This window comes from Oncorhynchus keta, chromosome 9 (assembly GCF_023373465.1).
Source record: "Oncorhynchus keta strain PuntledgeMale-10-30-2019 chromosome 9, Oket_V2, whole genome shotgun sequence".
NCBI classification, from domain to species: domain Eukaryota; kingdom Metazoa; phylum Chordata; class Actinopteri; order Salmoniformes; family Salmonidae; genus Oncorhynchus; species Oncorhynchus keta.
The window spans coordinates 15728065-15746729 of NC_068429.1; the positions used below are offsets into that span (position 1 = coordinate 15728065).

The 18665-nt window shown below is 44.7% G+C and overlaps 1 protein-coding gene across 1 annotated transcript in view; it reads left to right on the forward strand.

Annotated features, from left to right (window-relative positions):
* The window catches only part of mmp11b (matrix metallopeptidase 11b), a 36558-nt gene extending 20941 nt beyond the window's left edge, over positions 1 to 15617 (forward strand). Inside the window, exons 3-8 of the mRNA XM_035775560.2 lie at positions 2053 to 2196; positions 6326 to 6459; positions 7420 to 7634; positions 7861 to 8065; positions 12815 to 13075; positions 13289 to 15617. Of these exons, the coding sequence (XP_035631453.1) occupies positions 2053 to 2196; positions 6326 to 6459; positions 7420 to 7634; positions 7861 to 8065; positions 12815 to 13075; positions 13289 to 13416 (1087 nt within the window). The 3' untranslated portion in view covers positions 13417 to 15617. The remainder of the gene's footprint in view (positions 1 to 2052; positions 2197 to 6325; positions 6460 to 7419; positions 7635 to 7860; positions 8066 to 12814; positions 13076 to 13288) is intronic.
* Positions 15618 to 18665: the final 3048 nt, after the last annotated feature.

Genomic DNA, 18665 nt, shown 5'->3' on the forward strand with positions numbered 1-18665 from the left:
GATAGTTGAGCTCATATGTATATGTAGGTACCAGTAAAAGTGACAAGGCAATCAGGATAGATAATTAACAGAGTAGCATCATTGTACGCATGTGAAGAGTGTAAAAATGTGTGTGTGGCATCAATATGCATGTGTGTGTGTGTGTGTGTGTGTGTGTGTGTGTGTGTGTGTGTGTGTGTGTGTGTGTGTGTGTGTGTGTGAGCATGTGTGTTTGTGTTGGAGTCTTAAGTTTATTTAAAATTGAAATAAAAAATAACTTTTATTTAACTAGGCAAGTCAGTTAAGAACAAATTCTTAAGTATGCGTGAGTGTGTGGGTAGAGTCCAGTGCGTGTGTGGGTAGAGTCCAGTGCGTGTGTGGGTAGAGTCCAGTGCGTGTGTGGGTAGAGTCCAGTGCGTGTGTGGGTAGAGTCCAGTGCGTGTGTGGGTAGAGTCCAGTGCGTGTGTGGGTAGAGTCCAGTGAGTGTGTGGGTAGAGTCCAGTGAGTGTGTGGGTAGAGTCCAGTGAGTGTGTGGGTAGAGTCCAGTGAGTGTGTGGGTAGAGTCCAGTGAGTGTGTGGGTAGAGTCCAGTGAGTGTGTGGGTAGAGTCCAGTGAGTGTGTGGGTAGAGTCCAGTGAGTGTGTGGGTAGAGTCCAGTGAGTGTGTGGGTAGAGTCCAGTGAGTGTGTGGGTAGAGTCCAGTGAGTGTGTGGGTAGAGTCCAGTGAGTGTGTGGGTAGAGTCCAGTGAGTGTGTGGGTAGAGTCCAGTGAGTGTGTGGGTAGAGTCCAGTGAGTGTGTGGGTAGAGTCTAGTGAGTGTGTGGGTAGAGTCCAGTGAGTGTGTGGGTAGAGTCCAGTGAGTGTGTGGGTAGAGTCCAGTGAGTGTGTGGGTAGAGTCCAGTGAGTGTGTGGGTAGAGTCCAGTGAGTGTGTGGGTAGAGTCTAGTGAGTGTGTGGGTAGAGTCTAGTGAGTGTGTGGGTAGAGTCTAGTGAGTGTGTGGGTAGAGTCTAGTGAGTGTGTGGGTAGAGTCTAGTGAGTGTGTGGGTAGAGTCTAGTGAGTGTGTGGGTAGAGTCCAGTGAGTGTGTGGGTAGAGTCCAGTGAGTGTGTGCGTAGAAGCTGTTCAGGAGCCTTTTGGTCTCAGACTTTGTACTACGGTACCGCTTACCGTGCGGTAGCAGAATGAACGGGTCTATGGCTTGGGTGGCTGGGGTATAGAGATTCTGGATACCGCCTGGTATAGAGGTTCTGGATGGCATGGAGCTCGGCCCCAGGGATGTACTGGGCTGTCCGCACCACCCTTTGCATCAGCCTTGCGGTCGGATGTCAAGCAGTTGCCATAACAGACGGTGATGCAGCAAGTCAAGATGGCAGCTGTCAGACTTTTTGAGGATAGGTTTTTTAATTTTTTTTATTATTCTGCATAAAGAGTGTTGGTTGGTTAGTTGGGTCATTATGCAAGCAAGCACCTATCATAGTCTTTGTTCATGTTGCTGTATACTTAAGTTGATCACTCTTTTGTCGCTGAGAATGTTCCTGCACTGCAGAAAATGCACCTTGTAGTGTATTTGACTTGTGGTTTCCACTTGAAAATTTCAGACTTGATTTGCCCTCACAAAAAATGTGTCAACCCCTACATAAATGTTCATCATTTAGAATTCACATAATAACTCACATTTCCTGTTGCTGTAGGATTATTTACCTTCTGTAGCAAACTGGTTCAAATTAAATCTGTATGATTGAACCATGCTATCATGGTGATCTGGCATTGTGCAGAAAGTTAATCCATACAACCCATTCAGCAACATATTATATCCTTTTGTTGATGTGGGACGTTTGACAGCTCCAACCCACCAGTCAAGCTGGGTGGCATCAGACTGGGCCTTGCACCCACTTCAGAGAGGCTTCTTTCTCACAACAACCAGATTATCCTAGACCAAGGTCACCCCGTGGCCCATGAAGCAACTAGAGAAGGGTGGCACTCACTCTGCCCCCCGCAAAAGAGGATTATGGGTAGAACACAGATGGCGATCATGCTGGTGGTTTCTGACGTATGTGTGTGTGTTTGTGTCTCACAGGATCATGCGCTTCCCCTGGCAGTTGAGTAATGAGAAAGTCCGTCACATCTTGCAGGAGGCTCTGCGTGTGTGGAGTGAAGTCACACCCTTGAAGTTCACTGAGGTCAGCAGTGGGAGAGCTGACATCATCATCGACTTTACCAGGTAATCATCATTCTAGAGGTGTAGGATCTTAATTTGATCAGTATTGTCGTAACAAAATAGATCAACGATGGTAGACAAGAAGCAGGTACAGGAAGTGAACATATAATTAACAATGGACATGAAACAAAGCATGACAGCGTCTGGACATGAACACATAACGACATTAATGCAGGCACAGGGAACAAATGAGGGAGCAGATAGTTATAGGCAGGGCAATCAACAAAGGGAAGGAGTCCAGGTGAGATCAATGAGCGCTGCTACACGTAATGATGGTGACATGTGTGCGTAATGAAAGGCAGCCTGGCGCTCTCGAGCCAGAGAGGGAGAGCGGGAGCAGGCGTGACAATTTTGATGTTTAGTTTAGTCCATAATGTGGCTTGGTCGATGGTTAGACTATTAGCTGGGCAAAATTAGGCTACATGAAAAGTACAATACTGTAAATATAACTGTGTGTTAGTGTGGGTTTTCAGTGAATTTCTGTAAATCACAAAGCTCATCTGCATTTCCTGTGGCGCAGAACACTGAGAACCTGAGGCAAGCTTGGGATGAACTCTATTTCAGCTCACCTATTTCAGAAAATCTATTGAAATTCCAGTCATGCACTGGAAAATGTGTTATTGATTTCTATTACAGTTTTTAAATGTACTTTCAGTATAACAGCATTACTGGTCATATGACTCAGTGTGCTGGTGCACATCATCAAAACTATTGGTATGTCTTGTGTCACTTTCCTGACTCACTCAATGTCTGTGTTTATCTGTGAAGCACTCAACCTTTACTATAAATATTACTAATGCTAACACCCAGGACAACCTATTTCATCTGTCTTGTGCTTCTTATCAGGTTCATCTTGTTGACTTAGAGAAGTGAAGTTCTCATCTTATCAGACAAAAACACAAGGACCTTTTCAAAAGATTGAGGGATTAGCGTTGATGGTTGTACAGATAATCAGCTTTGCTGTTGGACATTCACACAGCTATGTTCATGACTTGTTATCTGTTAGGGAAAGAGGTAGGAAATAAGGGAGTGGTGTTACAGCTAGTACAGGTGTAGCATTTTTCACAGGCCAACACTAGTGTTCAGTTATCTCAGTACAATCACCAAACTTGAGGGCAAGTTTCATTTACTCAATCAAATCTAAAAATGTGCATGAATTTGTGAATGTCCATTTATCTTCAAAGAAATGTAATTCCTGAATTAAATGTTCTAAATAGGAACCTGAACTCACCAACTCCGTTAAACTGAGTTGAATTGACCCCAACCCTGCCCATCTCTCACCCATCTATAATAGGCCATGCTCATGGGCGAATCGTCCCCCCCTCCATCCTGAATGCACTTGAATGTTACAAGACAGGACTTGTTTGCTACGGTTTATTTGAATGAAAAGCCTCAGGGCACATTTCTTCGACTCTCAATGGATTTGTTGTGTTGGCACGAGCACAACAGCATCACATTCCCTTGTTGTAAATTACTGCAGCTTTAGAGCATCCACCTACACACCAGACCTACATACATGTTTCTTCTCTCAGACGATACTGTGTATCCGCCCTCGAGACCTTTGCCTTTGTAAGTAGAGATTAACACTGACGTTCTGTCTCGTCCCGCTGCGGAGTTCATTTTTCCAAGATAATGTACAGAACAGAGGCGTTTATCCTGCTTATACCACAGTTGTAAAAGAAAAAATACTAAAGCACATATTTACCGGAAGAAATAACATGTTTTCGTAGATATTACAATTTTCTTGTCTTTTTTACATTACATTACATTTACATTTATGTCATTTAGCAGACGCTCTTATCCAGAGCGACTTACAAATTGGTGCATTCACCTTATGACATCCAGTGGAACAGCCACTTTACAATAGTGCATCTAAATCTTTTAGGGGGGTGAGAAGGATTACTTTATCCTATCCTAGGTATTCCTTAAAGAGGTGGGGTTTCAGGTGTCTCCGGAAGGTGGTGATTGACTCCGCTGTCCTGGCGTCGTGAGGGAGTGTGTTCCACCATTGGGGAGCCAGAGCAGCGAACAGTTTTGACTGGGCTGAGCGGGAACTGTACTTCCTCAGTGGTAGGGAGGCGAGCAGGCCAGAGGTGGATGAACGCAGTGCCCTTGTTTGGGTGTAGGGCCTGATCAGAGCCTGGAGGTACTGAGGTGCCGTTCCCCTCACAGCTCCGTAGGCAAGCACCATGGTCTTGTAGCGGATGCGAGCTTCAACTGGAAGCCGGTGGAGAGAGCGGAGGAGCGGGGTGACGTGAGAGAACTTGGGAAGGTTGAACACCAGACGGGCTGCGGCGTTCTGGATGAGTTGTAGGGGTTTAATGGCACAGGCAGGGAGCCCAGCCAACAGCGAGTTGCAGTAATCCAGACGGGAGATGACAAGTGCCTGGATTAGGACCTGCGCCGCTTCCTGTGTGAGGCAGGGTCGTACTTTTTTATAAGTGAATTCATACTTTCTCATCATTTGACCCAGTCGTTAGTTCCATCACTATGCAGGCTGGCAGCATTAATTGGATTTAATCGCTGTGGTATGAGCCGTAACTCAATCGCCACAGTGTGATGGTCTGAGCAAAGGCATAGTTTAGGACCTTGTACCTTACATCAAAGAGATGCCTCAGTAATGACATGATGTTCAGTTACTGTACTAGGTTGGATCTTGACATCGAGAGGGTTATGGAGCCCCAAGATTTGTTATAGACACAGATTTTTTTACTGTCTGCAATGACAGCATTACTTTGATTATTTACTGTACAGAAGGTCCATGGAGCTTACTTGAATATCTGAGCAGAAAGGAAAGGATCAAATGTCAATTTCCCCTTTGAATGTGTCTTCATTAATGTTGAAATGGATACATGGATACATCCCTTGTATATAAGCAACAATACAAACATAATAACAAACATATGGGAATCAGATTTGTAAGGAGCCCATAAAGCAGGGTTCCCAAACTGGCGGCCCGCGGTTGGTTTTACTTGGCCCCCCAAGTTTTCTGAGCAAAGAAAATGTACATATATATTTTTTTGTACTGAACAAAAATAGAAACGCAACATGCAACAATTTCAACAATTTTACTGACTTACATTTCAAATAAGGACATCAGTCAATTTAAATAAATTAATTAGGCACGAATCTATAAATTTCATATGACTGGGCAGGAAGCCCAAACAGTTGGTAGCCAGGCCCACCCATTGAGGAGCCAGGTCCAACCAATCAGACTGAGGTTTTCCCGATAAAAGGGCTTTATTACAGACAGAAATACTCCTCAGTTTCATCAGCTGTCCGGGAGGCTGGTCTCAGATGATCCCGCAGGTGAAGAAGCTGGATGTGCAGGTCCTGGGCTGGTGTGGTTACACATGGTCCGTGGTTGTGAGACCGGTTGGACGTACTGCAAAATTTCTAAAACAACGTTGGAGGCGGCTTATGGTAGAGAAATTAACATTGAATTATCTGGCAACAACTCTGGTGGACATTCCTGCAGTCAGCATGCCAATTGCTCACTCCCTCAACACTTGAGACATCTGTGTGACAAAACTGCACATTTTGTGTAACAAAACTGAACATTTTAGTGTGGCCTTTTATTGTCCCTAGCACAAGGTGTACCTGTGTAATGATCATGCTGTTTAATCAGCTTCTTGATATGCCACACCTTTCAGGTGGATGGGTTATCTTGGCAAAGGAGAAATGCTCACTAGCACAACATTTGAGAGAAATAAGACTTTTGTACATATGGAACATTTCTGGGATCTTTTATTTTAGCTCATGAAACATGGGACCAACACCAACATGTTGCGTTTATATTTTTGTTCAGTATAGAATTTTCATAGTTGGACATAAAAGACACCAGGAAATCAGCTCCAAATGTTCTATTTCCAAGTATTCCCACGCATAATAGAGAGACGTGATCGTATACAAATCTAAGCAAGGTTTGAAATGATCTGTTTGGGATTCTTGCAATCAAATTGCAGTCTACAAATTATTTGTAATTAAGTTCCGGGCCCTCCGACCATCCGCTTAAGAAGAAAATTTGCCCACAGCTGAATCTAATGCCCTAAAGTGACTAATGAAGTGGTGAACTTTGTCTAAAATAAAATGGCTGACCACCCTGCCTTGTGCCTCTGTGTTTGTTGTGTAGGTACTGGCATGGTGACAACCTGCCTTTCGATGGTCCTGGAGGCATTCTGGCCCATGCCTTTTTCCCCAGAACTCACCGTGCAGGCGATATCCACTTTGACTATGATGAGAGTTGGACAGTGGGAAACAGCATGGGTGAGTGAATAGCAGAAATAACCTATTTAATTTACCGGTCTATAGTAGTGGAGGATCCTCGCAGGAGGAAGGGAAGGACCGTCCTCCAGAGTGAATTTCATAAAAATAAAAATAGTGAAACATTAAAAAAGATAAAACTATACTAAATATGTTCACGTCACCAAATAATTGATTAAAACGCACGGTTTTGCAATACAGGTGTACAGTAGCCTCAGCAGCAGTCTGTAGGGTATCACTATGGTGTAGCCGGAGGACAGCTTCTGTCCTCCTCTAGGTACATCGATTTCAATACAAAACCTAGGAGGCTCATGGTTCTCACCCCATTCCATAGACTTACACAGTAATTATGACAACTTCCAGAGGACGTCCTCCAAACTATCAGAGCTCTTGCAGCATGAACTGACATGTTGTCCACCCAATCAAAGTATAAGAGAATAAATCTAGTACTGGAAGCATAAGCTACTGCTAGCTAGCCCTGCAGTGAATAAAATGTGGTGAATAGTTGACTCAGAGAGCGAGAAAGACAATAGTTTAACAGTTTTTAACAAATTTCTTCCAAAATTTAGAGAAGCAAGAGAGCGAGAGAGAGCTAGATATATTTGGTTGTATTTTTTAAAAACTTTCACTTAGCTAGCAAATGCAGCTAGCTAGTTTAGCCTATTCAAACACCCGGCTCAAACAGAGAGGGATGCTATGTTTGCTAACTGGCTATGGCTATCCAACACGGGAACTCTTCCAAGTCAAGGTAAGCTTTTGGTTTTATTAATTTATGATTGGAGCGGCTTTGTAGCGGCTTTCATCTTAAACGGCACTAACCGCCACTGTTCTCTAGGTAGTAGTTTATATGTGAAGATACTGAACAAACATTGCTAAAGATACTGCCTAAATCTTGCTCAGGCAAGTATGGTTGATGCCCTCTGTCTCAATGTCACTGACCATTGTCCCATGATGGTCCTGCAGGCACGGATCTCCTGCAGGTGGCGGCCCATGAGTTTGGCCACGTCCTCGGCCTCCAGCACTCCCTGGTCGAAGGAGCCGTCATGTCCCCCTTCTACAGCTTCTCCTATCCCCTGGAGCTGAGCGACGATGACAAGCAGGGCATCCAATACCTGTATGGTCCGCTGCAAAAAGCCCCGCCCGTCATCACAGAGACCAATGAGATTGAAACAACTGTGGTGAGGACTGAATATGACAAGAAATTAATAGAAGTCTAACTTATCAGTGTTGGGAGCAAATAGCTAACAACTGGAATATTAGTAGATTAATACGCAATGCTCATTTCAGTGACTTAATTTGTTGAGATTGATGAAAGTTTCCAGGCTGAGTTGAGCTTCCGCAATTTTGATTTTGAATGACATAACCTGTGCTCACTCTGTCTTTTTCTTCATGACTTGGCCACAGCCAGATCCCTGCAGGACTAACTTTGATGCCGTGTCAATGATCAGAGGGGAGATGTTCTTCTTCAAGTCCCGCTACGTGTGGCGTATCCGTGATGGCCAACTGCAGGCGGGGTACCCGGCGCTAGCAACACGCCACTGGAGGGGGATCCCCGACAACATCGATGCGGCCTACGAAGACAAGACGGGAAACAGCTGGTTCTTCCAAGGTGAGTTAAACCATAGAAATAGAATACCTGCCTGTCTAGGGTTTTACCCATTCTAATGTGTATTTCTATGGGCTCCACTGCTCTGCTGGTAGCAGTTGATTTTGAGCTCTGATATTTGGCAGGCATGGTAAGGAGTACAGAAGTAGTGCATCGTAGGGCAATGTGTCTAATTGTTTTTAAATTAGCTATTTTTATGACAGGACAGTTCAAAACAGACAGGAGAGGCCCAAGGTGAGCGTCAAACCCCTATCGCCAGAGCGTATGTGTGGTCCAGAGTCGGGACCTTAGAGCGCAGTACCAGACTCTGGCATGTTGGTAGCAGTTCCGAGTGGGACCATAAGTGTTTAGTTTTGAGACAGACATTTTTCTGAAAGTCAGACACAGTAGGCTTCTGAGGGGAAGACAGCTCATAATAATGGCCAGAACAGAGCAAATGGAATGGCATCATACACCTGGAAACCATGTGTTTGATATATTTGATACATTCCACTGATTCCGCTCCAGTCATTACCACGAGCCCGTTCTCCCCAATTAAGGTGCCACCAACCGCCTGTGAAGTCAGGTTTGGTCAAACTTCTAAAAAGAAAGTATTTGACAGCAGATCACCAGAGGGGTAAATGTACATTGATATTAGTTGCTTCACACAAACAATCCACGGCTTAACGACTCTGCTCTGGTTTTGTTTATTTAAACAGCGTTGATCATAGTGATGACAGATGGCAGAAACATGGTCTAGTCTTGCATGTGTGTGTGTGTGTGTGTGTGTGTGTGTGTGTGTGTGTGTGTGTGTGTGTGTGTGTGTGTGTGTGTGTGTGTGTGTGTGTGTGTGTGTGTGTGTGTGTGTGTGTGTGTGTGTGTGTGTTTAGATAAACGATTGTCTGCCTGTGCCTGTGTGCAAAGGCGTGTGTCTGTGGATGTGTGTTGTTTTATTGGCGTCTAAACTCTCCACCTCCCACCAGGTCTCAGCCAGTGTTTGGGTGGGCCAATTAGGCCCAGCAGTTAGCAGAAGCTCCTATAAGCACAGCAGCAGCAGCAGTAGAAGGGAGAGAAAACAGCTCTAGTAGGGAGAGGAAACAGCAGCAGTAGTAGGGAGAGGAAACAGCAGCAGTAGAAGGGAGAGGAAACAGCAGCAGTAGAAGGGAGAGGAAACAGCAGCAGTAGAAGGGAGAGGAAACAGCAGCATTAGAAGGGAGAGAAAACAGCTCTAGTAGGGAGAGGAAACCGCAGCAGTAGGGAGAGGAAACCGCAGCATTAGGGAGAGGAAACAGCAGCAGTAGGGAGAGAGAGGAAACAGTAGTAGTAGGGAGAGTGAACAGCTGTAGTATGGAGAGAGGGGAAACAGCAGCAGTAGGGAGAGGAAACAGCAGCAGTAGGGGGAGTGAACAGCTGTAGTAGGGAGAGAAAACAGCAGCAGTAGGGAGAGAGAGGAAACAGCTGCAATAGGGAGAGGAAACAGCCGCAGTAGGGAGAGAGGGGAAACAGTAGTAGTAGGGAGAGGAAACAGCAGCAGTAGGGAGAGAGGGGAAACAGTAGTAGTAGGGAGAGGAAACAGCAGCAGTAGGGAGAGAGAGGAAACAGCTGTAGTAGGGAGAGGAAACAGCAGCAGTAGGGAGAGAGAGGAAACAGTAGTAGTAGGGAGAGGAAACAGCTGCAGTAGGGAGAGGAAACAGCAGCAGTAGGGGGAGTGAACAGCTGTAGTAGGGAGAGGAAACAGCAGCAGTAGGGAGAGTGAACAGCTGTAGTAGGGAGAGGAAACAGCAGCAGTAGGGAGAGAGAGGAAACAGCCGCAGTAGGGAGAGTGAACAGCTGTAGTAGGGAGAGGAAACAGCAGCAGTAGGGAGAGAGAGGAAACAGCTGTAGTAGGGAGAGGAAACAGCAGCAGTAGGGAGAGAGAGGAAACAGTAGTAGTAGGGAGAGGAAACAGCTGCAGTAGGGAGAGGAAACAGCAGCAGTAGGGGGAGTGAACAGCTGTAGTAGGGAGAGGAAACAGCAGCAGTAGGGAGAGTGAACAGCTGTAGTAGGGAGAGGAAACAGCAACAGTAGGGAGAGAGAGTGAACAGCTGTAGTAGGGAGAGTGAACAGCTGTAGTAGGGAGAGGAAACAGCAGCAGTAGGGAGAGAGAGGAAACAGCTGTAGTAGGGAGACGAAACAGCAGTAGTAGGGAGACGAAACAGCAGTAGTAGGGAGAGGAAACAGCAGCAGTAGGGAGAGAGAGGAAACAGTAGTAGTAGGGAGAGAGAGGAAACAGCAGCAGTAGGGAGAGTGAACAGCTGTAGTAAGGAGAGGAAACAGCTGCAGTAGGGAGAGGAAACAGCAGCAGTAGGGGGAGTGAACAGCCGTAGTAGGGAGAGGAAACAGCAGCAGTAGGGAGAGAGAGGAAACAGCAGCAATAGGGAGAGAGAGGAAACAGTAGTAGTAGGGAGAGGAAACAGCAGCAGTAGGGAGAGAGAGGAAACAGCTGTAATAGGGAGAGGAAACAGCGGCAGTAGGGAGAGGAAACAGCTGCAGTAGGGAGAGGAAACAGCAGCAGTAGTAGGGAGAAAGAGGAAACGGCAGCAGTAGGGAGAGGAAACAGCTGCAGTAGGGAGAGGAAACAGCAGCAGTAGGGGGAGTGAACAGCTGTAGTAGGGAGAGGAAACAGCAGCAGTAGGGAGAGAGAGGAAACAGCAGCAATAGGGAGAGAGAGGAAACAGTAGTAGTAGGGAGAGGAAACAGCAGCAGTAGGGAGAGAGAGGAAACAGCTGTAGTAGGGAGAGGAAACAGCAGGAGTAGGGAGAGAGAGGAAACAGCAGCAGTAGTAGGGAGAAAGAGGAAACGGCAGCAGTAGGGAGAGGAAACAGCTGCAGTAGGGAGAGGAAACAGCAGCAGTAGGGGGAGTGAACAGCTGTAGTAGGGAGAGGAAACAGCAGCAGTAGGGAGAGAGAGGAAACAGCAGCAATAGGGAGAGAGAGGAAACAGTAGTAGTAGGGAGAGGAAACAGCAGCAGTAGGGAGAGAGAGGAAACAGCTGTAGTAGGGAGAGGAAACAGCGGCAGTAGGGAGAGAGAGGAAACAGCAGCAGTAGTAGGGAGAGAGAGGAAACAGCAGCAGTAGTAGGGAGAAAGAGGAAACGGCAGCAGTAGGAAGAGGAAACAGTAGCAGTAGGGAGAGAGAGGAAACAGCAGCAGTAGGGAGAGAGAGGAAACAGCAGCAGTAGGGAGAGAGAGGAAACAGCAGCAGTAGGGAGAGAGAGAAAACAGCAGCAGTAGGGAGAGAAAGCTGCAGTAGGGAGAGAGGAAACAGCAGCAGTAGGGAGAGAGAGGAAAACAGCAGCAGTAGGGAGAGAGAGGAAACAGCAGTAGTAGGGAGAGGAAACAGCAGCAGTAGGGACAGGAAACAGCAGCAGTAGGGAGAGGAAACAGCAGCAGTAGGGAGAGAAAACAGCAGCATTAGGGAGAGGAAACAGCAGCAGTAGGGAGAGAGAGGAAACAGTAGTAGTAGGGAGAGAGAGGAAACAGCAGCAGTAGGGAGAGGAAACAGCAGCAGTAGGGAGAGGAAACAGCAGCAGTAGGGAGAGTGAACAGCTGTAGTATGGAGAGAGAGGAAACAGCAGCAGTAGGGAGAGGAAACAGCAGCAGTAGGGAGAAGGAAACAGCAGCAGTAGGGAGAGGAAACAGCTGTAGTATGGAGAGAGAGGAAACAGCAGCAGTAGGGAGAGGAAACAGCAGCAGTAGGGAGAGGAAACAGCAGCAGTAGGGAGAGAGAGGAAACAGCAGCAATAGGGAGAGAGAGGAAACAGTAGTAGTAGGGAGAGGAAACAGCAGCAGTAGGGAGAGAGAGGAAACAGCTGTAGTAGGGAGAGGAAACAGCAGCAGTAGGGGGAGAGAGAGGAAACAGCAGCAGTAGTAGGGAGAAAGAGGAAACAGCAGCAGTAGGGAGAGAGAGGAAACAGCAGCAGTAGGGAGAGAGAGGAAACAGCAGCAGTAGGGAGAGGAAACAACAGCAGCAGAAGGGAGAGGAAACAGCAGCAGTAGGGAGAGAGAGGAAACAGTATTAGTAGGGAGAGAGAGGAAACAGCAGCAGTAGGGAGAGTGAACAGCTGTAGTAGGGAGAGGAAACAGCAGCAGTAGGGAGAGGAAACAGCAGCAGTAGGGAGAGGAAACAGCAGCAGTAGGGAGAGAGAGGAAACAGCAGCAGTAGGGAGAGAGAGGAAACAGCAGCAGTAGGGAGAGAGAGGAAACAGCAGCAGTAGGGAGAGGAAACAGCTGTAGTATGGAGAGAGAGGAAACAGCAGCAGTAGGGAGAGGAAACAGTAGCAGTAGGGAGAGGAAACAGCAGCAGTAGGGAGAGAGAGGAAACAGCAGCAATAGGGAGAGAGAGGAAACAGCTGTAGTTGGGAGAGGAAACAGCAGCAGTAGGGAGAGAGAGGAAACAGCAGCAATCGTAGGGAGAAAGAGGAAACAGCAGTAGTAGGGAGAGGCAATTCTAGCAGTTGGGAGAGAGGAAACAGCAGTACTTGGTCCATTCACCAGGTACATGTTTCAGCCTGAGCATCTAGTTTATGTTACTCACTGTCTACCTAGCACAGATGTCATCCCTGACAGCTGAAACAGGCTCTGATTCAGAGGGGTTGGGTTAAATGCGGAAGCCACATGACTAGGTATCCTCCTTTCCCTTTCTTATATTATTTCATCCCCCTAATAGTTAACATTAGGACTGACTCGGGTAATCCCAGATCTGTGTCTAAAAATGAGTGTGACATCATCAACAGGTGACAGTTACTGGGTGTTTGACGCGGAGAGGAGGATCACGGGGCCGGACTCAGTGCGTCGGCTGGGCCTTCAAGTGTCGGACATCCAAGCAGCCCTCATGTGGGGCGAGGACAAGGCCCAGAAGACCTACCTCTTCAAGTCGGGCACCTACTGGCGCTTCAGCCCCCTGGAGAACCGGGTGGACACAGCACACCCTCGTAGCATGCAGGACTGGAGGGGCATCCCCAAGGACATTGACGCAGCCTTCCAGGACCGATATGGTGAGAGTCATAGATATACAAAAAGAGTCAAAGGCTAAATATATTTGGACAGCATCCATTATGTCGTGTTGTGTTCGCAGTTTTATTGATAGCAAGCATGTGGATATCTCTATTGTGTGTTTCTGACAGTTTGTGTGTGTGCGTGCATGTAACCACATGGTAAACCCATTTAATTGCGTTGAGCTAATTATTGACCTCCTAACTTCCTAATAGGCTTTGCTCATTTCCTGAGTGGGAGACAGTATTGGAAGTTTGACCCCGTGGAGGTGAAGGTTCTGGAAGGATACCCCCGCTATATCGGCATGGACTTCTTTGGCTGCCCTGCTTCCTTTTATCGATAAAGCCAGGAAGAGTCCATATCGCCCCAAGAGGTGAATGGAATATCAGGGCCATCTTTATTTTTTTGCTCTTAAGACTAATGTTGTTCCACTGGGACTTTAGACTGATACAATTACATCATTGTGTAACATAAACAGGATGACTGTTGATTTTGGTCTGATGGAGGTCAGGACATGATGCTATTGGTTGAAACCTTCATTATGACCCCAGTCTGAGGTCTGGGGCAGTCTGAAGACCAATAGAAATGAAGGTCATAATTCAAAGGGTGAATTGAGGACATTTAGTTTCATCATCATCCACAATATGATAATAACTGGTTTGAAATCGATGCACACTGTTTGAGAGATACGTTAAAGAGCGAACGGCCAGCTAACAGAAAAACTATGTACCCAACTGGTATTTGTAAATGGACATTTTCATTCAAGATAAGTAACTTCAATACTTTTGTTCACGATAATCATAACCCAATTTTAATCAATAGGCAGCTTTTTCTCAAGACGAATGCTTACCTCTGCATCAAATAATAAGTTTTAGTATGCTATATGTTTTTATTTTTTCAGAACAAAACCTTTTGTAACTGTCTTTAGCCTCTGGTACATACTTTTAAATGCCATGTTAAATAGTAACATTTTACATCGGCTCATCTTTTCAAATCCGTAGGAACAGTGTAGTTACAGTATTATTTCAATACTCTATGAGTACTTTTCTCTATGAAGGGAAATGTAAAAACAATTCTACCTCATATTCAACATCTCCAGCACCAACCCCAACATCAACATATGTGAAAATGGCGCATTTCTATGTTTTGTATTAAAAAATATAGAGGAAGCTTAAGTGTGTCACATGACATCATCGGTGTGCATCATGTGATTTTTAACCAATTATGAGTAGGCATTGCCTACTAATTGTCTACTAATTGGTTGATGATGTCATTGGAAACACTTATTTTACTCTATCTTTTTTACTACAAAACATAGAAAACCACAATTTTCACATACAGTATGTTGATGTTAGGATGGTGCTGGAGATGATGAATATGAAGTTGAACATTTTAGATACGTCCCTTTTAAAAACTACAACCGGTGCACTAGAAAAGTGAGGTGATAGTTCCATGTTTCTTATTGGTGCTCATCGCCCTTTCCATCAACAGTCAATGATACTATTCTCAGGAAAAAGTACATTTAACAAACTATACCCTCTGAATTTTTTTTTTTTTGCTTGATGTTTAGCCTTGATTCTTATTTATTGCTGTTTATGTGTTGTCAAAAATATTTTACCCACAGATGAGTCTCAAGTATTTATCTGTGCAGTCCTGCTTTCTTTTCTGCCATTGTTTAGACAAAACCCATCAGGTAGCAGTGTAAACCTATTTGAGAGGGACACACATTTTCTCTCCGGCCTCACTGAGCTTTCTATTTCACACACAGCTGCTAAAACTGACTCAACAATGAAGGTAAAGATGTACCTCAAATAGAGGGCTTTATCTTTAACAGTTAAAGGGATATTTCACTCCAAAATCAATGTTTGATAGACTTTTTTATACCTCAAAAGTAGGCCATCTGTTTTGTAGATCCAGCCATATGCCACTATCCAAAATGAAAGGTGTTAATGCATATAGCTGGAGGAGTGTAGATTCATCTTGACATTAGACTTGTTTTTTTTGGGTCTGAAAAGATCTGACAAAATTTGATTTGGGAGTATAACGTCCCTTTATTGATGTGATGATTTTACAGTGGTGAAAGCCAAGCATTGCATATCCAAAGTTGTCACGGTGATACCTCATCACGTAAAACGTCCTTCAGTTCTTTTACAAACTGCTCCTTCCAATACGATGCTGTAAACCTTATTCATGTTGTAGCGTGGAACCATTTGTCATGCAGCTAGCCTCAATTGCTAGTCATTGATGCTTCAATGTATCAGTGCAGGCCACTGATACCATTTCCTCACTCTTTTTGATATATTGTGATGTCATTGACTGCAAGATAACTATTTCATAAAGCTTGCACTGGTAGTTTTGGTGTGAGAGCATTGTCTGTAGAATTATGTCTCGCGAACACTGTTTTTTTTTACCATGTATCCAGCATAACAACCTGACCATTTATCTTTCCTAGAATAGTTTTTTTAACCGAAATATATATTTACTATGTAAATCACTTAGTATAAATTCTTTGGTCCCAATAAAAAGCCTCTTGGTTTAAATGAAATGAAATTGTTGTTGTTTTGTGAATGAAATGTTTCACTTGCATACACTTGCATACAGTAACATTCGGTGTTTTGTGAAAAACATAAATTCCGTGCCACAAAATGCTAACATTTCAGTCTCGTATAATGCTGGATCAGTATCAGTGATGTTATTAATCATTGCAACATAATACATGTGGATTGCATCAGCTGCATGATATTGAAGTACAGACAATGTAAGGATTGTTCTGGACTAACGCGGACTGCGCTCATGTTTTTGTTTATGAGCTGGGGGCTCAAAGGCTTCATCCTCTAAGTGCCAAAGCAGGTCTGGTACCAATCTATCCTCCACAGTGTTGAAATGGAACCCGGGTTCAACTGTGCTGGAAATGGAATCCGGCTGTTCCGTGCTCCTCCCCTGCGGACCACATTCCACAACCATGTCATCTCTGGCCCCCAACGCCACCAATTTGTTACGTGTCAACGGCTCTGTTTTGATTGGATAGTTCTGCTAATAATCGACTTTGAGAGATACAATTATCTTTATTTCCCAAACACAACTCAACACAATAGTTTTTTTGGTCTTTTTAACAATTTAAACAGGCCATGTTGTTACCTCATATCCCAGTAATAATGCCTTGCTTTAGTACTGGGAAGAAAACAGTAATTGGCTTAACCATTGGCTCAATTTAGCCCAAGGCAAACATTTTGACTATATTAACCCACACAGCTACAAGGAGGCATTTTCATACTAGGTTTAGGACCCCAACTGATGTATAGAACACTCTTAAAATGATCTACTTTGGTTTAGATACATGCATCATGAAACCTCTAAAACACTAATTTTACTTTTTTTGTTTTTACCTAACTTGCTTGCCACTTTTTCCATGCTTTTCCTTCACAGACTTCTTGAAATGATGACGTCTTCCTAAATATTTTATCAAACGGTTTTCCAAAAACAAGGGTGACTCAATTTAACCTTTTGGCTGAATTTACCCCACTCTCCCCTAAATCCCTATCATCTCTGTGTGGGATGATGTCACTTGGCATAGTGAAAGCTGCAGGAAGTCCAAAAAAAAGAGACTATTACTTCAACTTTGCGGCCATCGCAGAGCGAGGTTGAGTTGAATAACTGTAAACCTGTATTCTGACAGTATTCTTCCCTGTTAACTAAAAACTTCTGCCATGAACAAAACAGAGTGGGGGTTGAAAAGATGATAAACGGTAGTTGAAAGGATTAGCCTAACTCACACATACACACTATGGAAAAGTGGTGGACAGAACCTGACAGACACCAGAAATTAATTGAAGCGTCCTTTCTTTTATTATCCATATGTGCCTTACAGTAAATATCCCTCGTTTGATGTGGGCAGCAGGAGAACAAGCAGATGCTCTCAATACAAGCCATTCCTTCACTCTTTTCACTTTCCTTAAACTTCAATGTCTTTTCCTCAATACGTTTATAGTGGCTGAGCTCTCTCATTAGGCAGTGACTACAAGGGCTTACAAGGATTGCCAAAGGCCCACTGTAAGATTTGGATATGAATACAACAATGCACTGAGGTGGATAACTGATGGGTCAGATGGGGAGGGAACGGGAGGAGGTTTGGTGCCTTGCGAGATAGTGTTGGTTTTGGACAGTTCAAAAAAATCATTTGAGTCCACACTACAGTATATTGCATCACATTCTAAGGCAAAAAATTATAAAGCACAAAACTATGTTTCTACAGATTTCTGATATACACTGTGTACAAAACATTAGGAGCACTTTCCTAATATTCAGTTGCACCCCCCCTTTGGTCCAAACATACCAAGGCAGCAATGAAGAGGGCACGACAAAACCTTTTCCCCCTCAGGAGACTGAAAGGATTTGGCACGGGTCCCCAGATCCTCAAAAGGTTCTACAGCTGCACCATCAAGAGCATTCTGACCGGTTACATCACCGCCTGGTATGGCAACTGCTCAGCATCTGACTGGAAGGCATTACAGCGGGTAATGCGTATGGCCCAGTACATCACTGGGGCCAAGCTTCCTGACATCCATGACCTATATACTAGGCAGTGTCAGAGGAAGGCCCATAAAATTGTCAAAGACTCCAGTCACCAAAGTTGTAGTCCGTTTTCTCTGCTACCGCACGGCAAGCTTCTACCCCCAAGCCATAAGACTGCTAAAGAATTAATAAAATCGCCACCCGACAATTTACATTGACACCCCCTCCGTTTTGTACACTGCTGGTACTCGCTGTTAATTATCTATGCATAGTCACTTCACCCCCACCTACATGTACAAATTACCTCAACTAACCTGTACCCCCGCACACTGACTCGGTACCAGTGTCCCCTGTATATAGCCTCGTTATTATTATTTTAGTCTACTTGGTAAATATTTTCTTAACTCTTCTTGAACTGCACTGTTGGTTAAGGGCTTGTCAGTAAGCATTTCACAGTAAAGTCTACACTTGTTGTATTCAGCGCATGTGACAAATAAAGTTGGGTTTGGCCCTCAGAACAGCCTCCATTCATCAGGGCATGGACTACAAGGTGTCAAAAGCATTCCACAAGGATGCTTACCACAGTTGTGTCAAGTTGGCTAGATTTCCTTTGTGTGGTGGAACATTTTGTATACACACGGGAAACTGTTGAATGTGAAAAACCCAGCAGCGTTGCAGTTCTTGACACACTCAAATCGGTGCGCCTGGTACCTACTGCTGTACCCCATTCAAAAGGCACTTAAATCTTTCGTTTTGCCCATTCACCCTCTGAATGGCACACATACACACTCCATGTCTCAATGCTTTAAAATCCTTCTTTAACCCGTCTCCTCCACACTGATTGAAGTGGATTTAACAGGTGACATCAATAAGGGATCATAGCGTTCACATGGATTCACATGCTCAGTCTATGTCATGGAAAGAGAAGGTGGTCCCAATGTTTTGTATACTCAGTGTAGATCAGTTTTTACAGAATTTCACAATGCAGTCCAGATTCTTTCATTAGTAATGTCTCCAAAGGGAATATGGAAAGAAAAGGCACTGAAACAACATAAACCACAATACTTCACCTTCACAGTG